Genomic DNA, 6000 nt, shown 5'->3' with positions numbered 1-6000 from the left:
TTTCTTTTTTCTTTTTTATTTGTGGGTTATAGGGCTTGAACTTGGCCTGGGTGCTGTCCCTGAGCTCTTCAGCTCAAGGCTACCACCCTACCCCTGGGCCTAGGCATTGTCCCTGAGCTCTTCAGCTCAAGGCTACAGCTCTACCCTTGAGCCAAGGCTCACTTCCCATTTTTCTAGGAGTTAATTGGAGATAAGAGTCTCAGGTTCTTTTGTGCCCGGCTCTGGCTTTGAACCTTGATCCTGAGATCTCAGTCTCCTGAGTAGCTAGGATTACAGGTGTGAGCTACCACGCCTGGCTTCCTGTGTAGTTTCCACAGGGCCAGATCACATAATTTCCAAGGCTCCCAGTGGAGCAGAAACTTCAAGTTTTTCCTTTTGAACCCCCAGTAAAAGAGAAATGGGCCAGATGCCAGTGGCTTACACCTGTAATTGTAGCTACTCAGGAAGCTCAAGGACAGCACCCAGGCCTTGAGTTCAAGCCCTAGGACTGGCAAAAAAAAAAAAAAAGGAAAAAGAACAGGGCTGAGAACCTCTCACCTGCTGTTTGCTGTTTGTCTTTCTGGTCCAGGGTCAAGGTGGAAGATCCAGAGGCTGGAGAAGGCCCTGGAAGGCAGCCACGTAGATCCTTCAGGCCTTTCCCGGATCCCGATCAATCGAGAGTCCTCCTTCAGCCCCTACAACCGCACACGGGGCCAGCACGGCCATGTTCAGCTCAAGCATGATCACTGGAAGCCCCACGGCAGTGCTCAGCCCCCGAGAGGCTGGCAGGCCGGGGAGGCCCCCCCGCCCCTGCTCCCGAGCTGGGGCCCAGCCCAAGCCCCTGAGCATAAAGGACAAGATATCTGAGTGGGAAGGCAAGAAGGAGCCCCCCACGGCACTGGGCAGTGGGGTTGAGGGGTCGGAGGAGAATCTGGCTCCCTCCACGATGGACCAAGGGGACGAGGGGGGGAGAACTCGCCTTTCCGATACTAGGAATGAACTAAAGCCTCACTCAGAGAGCCCGGAGACTGACTGCAGGACAGTGAGATGGAGAGGTCCTGACACAGACCTGGGCCAGACTGATGGGGACGCCAGCCAGGGTCGAGGCCGGGAGGCACGGGTTGGCAAACCCCACTTTCAAAGCAACCACCACTCTGTGCTGAAGCAGGTCAAGAGACTGGAGCAGGCTTTAAAGGATGGTTCGGCCGGCTTGGATCCCCAGTTGCCAGGAACCTGTTACTCTCCACATTGCCTGCCTGACAAGGCGGAGGAGGGGTCTCCCCTCTCTGATTCTCCTGGGATCGGGGGTCGTTCAGATGCCCGGCTTAGGGGCCGCCATCCCTTGAATCTGGAGGGCAGAGAACTGGCCCTGGAGACCTCGGAGGACAAGAAAGGCCTAGAGAGCACATGTCAGGGCTACGAAGGCACCCTTCCAAAGCCCTTCATCAACCCCCTGCCCAAACCTCGGAGAACGTTCAAACATGCAGGAGAGGGGGACAAGGAGCAACACCCAGGCCCAGGCTTCAGGAAAGAGAAAAGGAGCCTGCCTCCTCTGCCCTCCCTGCCTCCTCCACCCCTGCCCTCATCTCCCCCTCCTGCCTCAGTGAACAGAAGACTGTGGACAGGGAGGCAGAGACCCAGCGCTGACCACAGGTAGGTGCCGCTGGGCAGTGTGTGGCCTTGTGACCTGGCTGCTGCATTAAATTGGTGTTCCTGTTGTTAAACATAATATTCCTGGCACAAGGCAGCTTGTTGATTAGTCTGGAAATGGTTCTGTGTGTTTGTTCTCATTCAAAAAGGAGTATTTGATTTTAAGGATCACTCTTTGGTCCTGTACCTATAGTTTATGCCTGTAATTCTAACTACTCAGGAGGCTGAGAACAGAGGATCATGGTTCAAAGCCAACCTGAACAGGAAAGTTTGTGAGACTCTTATTTCCAAATAACCACAAAAACAAACAAACAAAAGCCAGAAGTGGAGCTGTGGTTCAGATGTAGAGCGCCAGACTTGAGCAAAAGAGCTCAGGGAGCCAGGCGTGATGTAATCCTATCTACTCAGGAAGCTGAGATCTGAGGATCATGGTTCAAAGCCAGCCCAGGCACTAAAAAGTCCGTGAGGCTCTTATTCCCAATTAATCACGTGGCACTATGGCTCAAGGAGTAGGGCGGTAGCCTTGAGCTGAAGAGCTCAGAGACAATGCCCAGGCCCAGAGTTCAAGTCTCATGACCAACAACAAAAAAAGAGCTGAGGGACAGGACCCAGGCCTGAATTTTAAGTCCTAGTACCAACACAAACAAAAACTAAAATAACATGTTAAATAAAAATCAGGCTATTGCTAGAAAATACAATGTGTGCTCTGAAAAGGATTTTCTTCCCCACTCTGAAACGCAATCCCTCGTCCATGTGTAATATGTTGGTAGGTTTGATAACTGATGTCAAATCCAGATTTCAAGCAGAATCCTAAGAGCTCATCTCTGCTTCTTTCCGTCTCCTGGAGTGCTTCATGACTCGCCTCGTTCATCCAAAAACTACAGTTGCCCCAGGCTTCCTACAACCTGTTCAAGCTTGAGCCATCCTTTCAGTCTTTCTTTTTTTATTTTTTAACTCAGCCTGGGCGCTGTCCCTCAGCTCAAGGCTCAAGGCTACTGCCCTACCCTTGTACCAAACCCCACTCTCCTTTTTCTAGAAGTTAATTGGAGATAAGAGTCTCAGGCCCTTTTGTGCCAGGCTGGCTCTGAACCTTGATCCTCAGGTCTCAGCCTCTTGAGTAGCTAGAGTTACAGGCTGTTGTTCTTGTTGTTTGTTTTGCCAGTCCTGGTAACTCGGGGACTGGGTGCTGGCCCCGAGCTGCTTTTGCTTAAAACTAGCACTCTACCGCTTGAGAGACAGTGCCTTTTCTGTTTATGTGGGGCTGAGGAATTGAACACAGAGTTTCATTCCACTAGCACTATGCCACATCCCCAGCCCTGCGATTGATTGATTAATTTGGAATCTTCCAGCATCCAACTTAAGTTTCCAGGCATGAGCCACCATGAGTTCTGTCATTTTCAGATGTGGTCTCTCCTGGTAGTTAAAGCACTATCTTTCCTTACATATTAGTCTTCTTCTCTGGCTCCTCTCACTCCATTTTCCTCTCCTTCTCCATGCTAAGAAGCCCACCTAAGAGTCAGGACCAGACTCTTCTGTCTCCATGCCTTGGCAAGTCCTTATACTTGTGTGTGCCTTATACTTTCCCTGAATTTGAATTTCTGTCGCTCAAGGTTAGCATTCTACCATTTGAGCCACTGCTCTACTTCCAGATTTTTTTTTTTTTTGTAGATTTAGGACTCTCATGGACTTTCCTGTTCAGACTAGCTTTGAGCCAGATCATATCTCAACTTCCAAGTAGCTAGGATTACAAGCATGAGCCAACCAAGACCAGCTAAGTCCTTCTACTCTTTTTTTTTTTTTTTGGCCTGGAGCTTGAACTCAGAGACACTGTTCTTGGGCTTTTTCTTCAAGGCTAGGGCACTGCCACTTGAGTCTCAGCACCATTTCCGGCTTTTTTCTATGTATGTGGTACCGAGGAATTGAACCTGGGACTTCATGCATGCTAGGCAAGCACTCTACCACTAGGCCAAACCCCCAGTCCCCAGTCTGATGAGCTTATCTTAATCAACCTTCCCTTTCTAGTTCTAAATCCTTTCCAAACTTGGTAGGCTCAGCTTCCTGACTGCTTAACTGCTGAGCTCTCAGGCTCTTCCTTGCAGACTGGCTCTAAGATATTGGAGCTTTCCTTCCCAGTCTTCCTTTTTTCTCTTAGCCATCATCCACTTGTCTCAATTGTCCAGCATTTTCTTTATAATCAGCTGCAGTTATTTAGTTATTCGTTTCAAAAAAAACCCGGAATTTTTCTTGGCTACGTTTGAATAAAATATGAGTGCATCAGCTGTGTTTTAAGAACGTTGGCTTTAAGTTTGGCATTTTGTTTAAAATAGTACCATGAAGATGATTAGGGCAAGATGTGCATATTACAAAAAAAAAAGAAAGAAAGAAACTATATATGAAGGAAAAAAAAGTATGCGTTTTATTGTGATCCTGCCTCTTAAGGAAAAAATTTAAAAGACAGTGGGCTCAACCCAGATCTGACTATGGCTGTGGCGTGTGCCAGGGGAGCCACACCCAGGCAGAAGGAAGATGGTTAAGGGTGAGGGGTAGAGGGTTTTGAGTTACACAGCTGGGCTATGAGCCTTGCAGACATCATTCAGTCTCTTTTCATCAGTGCCCCAGCAACAACTCAGTAGTGGATTCACACCCTCAACTAGAGAAAAAAAATGTAGTTTTATTAATTTCTTTTTGTTTTGCCTTTTCCCTTGATTTTTGTGCTAGGTCTGGGGCTTGAACTCAGGGCCTGGGCACTGTCCCTGAGCTTTTTTTTTTTTGCTCAAGGTTATTGCTCTACCACTTGAGCCATAGCTTTACTTCCAGCTTTTTGGTAGGTATAAGAGTCTCACTGACTTTCCTACCCAAGATAGCTTTAAACTATACTGTTCAAATCAAAGCCTCCTGAGCAGCTAAGATTTTAGGTGTGAGCCACTAGTGCCTGATCCAATAGTTTAAAAAAAAAATTAGGGGCCGGGAGTTTGGCCTAGTGATAGAGTGCTTGCCTTGCATGCACAAAGACCCAGGTTCGATTCCTCGGTACCACATACATAGAAAAAAGCTGGAAATGGTGCTGAGGCTCAAGTGGTAAAACTCTAGCCTTGAGAAAGTCCAAGGACAGTGCTCAGGCCCTGAGCTCAAGCCCAGAACTGGCAAAAAAAAAATTAGGGTGGCTCACACCTGTAATCCTAGTTACTCAGGAGGCTGAGATCTGAGGATCCAGGTTCAAAAGCCAGCTGAACACCTGAGACTCTTATCTTCAATTGACCTCTGGAAAACAGGAAGTGGGGCTTGACTCAAGGGTAGGGTAGTAGCCTTAAAAGCTCAGGGACAGCGCCCAGGCCAAGCTCAAGCCCCATGACCCCCCTCCCCCCCCAAAAAAAATTAGGGCTAGGTGGCCTAGTGGCTAGAGTGCTAGCCTTGAGCAAAAGAAGCTCAGGGACATTACCCAGGCCATGACTGGCAAAAAAAAAAAAAAAGAAAGAAAGAAAGAAAGAAGTAGTATATCTCAGTCGCACAAGGGGTAGAGGTTAGTGTGATACTTTTGTCATGCATGTGTATAATCTATCCCAATCAGTCTCATCCTATCACTTTCCACTTCTTAATGCAATGTCAGCAGTTTTCATGATGCATGCACCAATACCCTCATCCACCTGTTCTTATCTCCTCTCCCTCCTGGTGCTGCCGCCATCTCAGCTGCTTTTACTTTACTGTACTTTTTTTCCCCATATGTATTAATTACACCAAGGGGTTTCACTCTGATATTTTAGCCATGTATATAGCATGTTCTGCTCAAAGTACACCTGTGTCCGTTGACTTCTCTTCTCATCTCCACAACCCACTGTTGAGCAGCAGCTTTCGTGGGGGTGAGGCTTTTTGTGCCATCTTCATACATAGTTTACTGAATTTTTTAAAATATATTTTTATTGTAATTAATAGAAGGGTTACATGATATTTGCCAGATAAATGGTGCCTTACTTCCCACACATTGATACCCTTTCACATGTCTTGGTCCCCATTTCCCTTCCCCCCTCCCCACCCCTCATATTGTTTTCCCCTGTTCCCTATCCAATTTCAGATAACCAAATACAAATATATCCGATATATCAGGTAACAAAGTGAGATAGTGTAACAATATGAGATAACCAAGGGACAGTAGAAGTGATGAGAGATAACATAGTACCTTAAGAACAACAATCATTAATTATATGGCATATGTTTACATCATATTTTAAATGACAAGTTTAACAAACAATTGTTCAAGGAGGGAATCTCTAATTACATTCTCTGGGACTTAGTTTTTAGAACTTAATCAAAATTAGCCTAACGGTTTGTATGTCATAGAAACATATCAGTTAGTTTACTGAATTTTTAAATGAT

At 46.7% G+C, this 6000-nt stretch overlaps 1 protein-coding gene across 1 annotated transcript in view; it reads left to right on the top strand.

Annotated features, from left to right (window-relative positions):
• Positions 1–418: 418 nt before the first annotated feature.
• The window catches only part of Dennd2a (DENN domain containing 2A), a 43313-nt gene continuing 37731 nt past the window's right edge, over positions 419–6000 (top strand). The window contains exon 1 of the mRNA XM_090333413.1: positions 419–1632. Coding sequence (XP_090189539.1) covers positions 704–1632 — 929 coding nt within the window. The 5' untranslated portion in view covers positions 419–703. The remainder of the gene's footprint in view (positions 1633–6000) is intronic.

The sequence above is a fragment of the Megascapheus bottae genome, chromosome 5 (assembly GCF_031878675.1).
Source record: "Megascapheus bottae isolate mThoBot1 chromosome 5, mThoBot2.hap1, whole genome shotgun sequence".
Classification (NCBI taxonomy): Eukaryota; Metazoa; Chordata; class Mammalia; order Rodentia; family Geomyidae; genus Megascapheus; species Megascapheus bottae.
The sequence above is the reverse complement of the archived record's forward strand: the minus strand, read 5'-3'. Positions and strand labels throughout refer to the sequence as shown.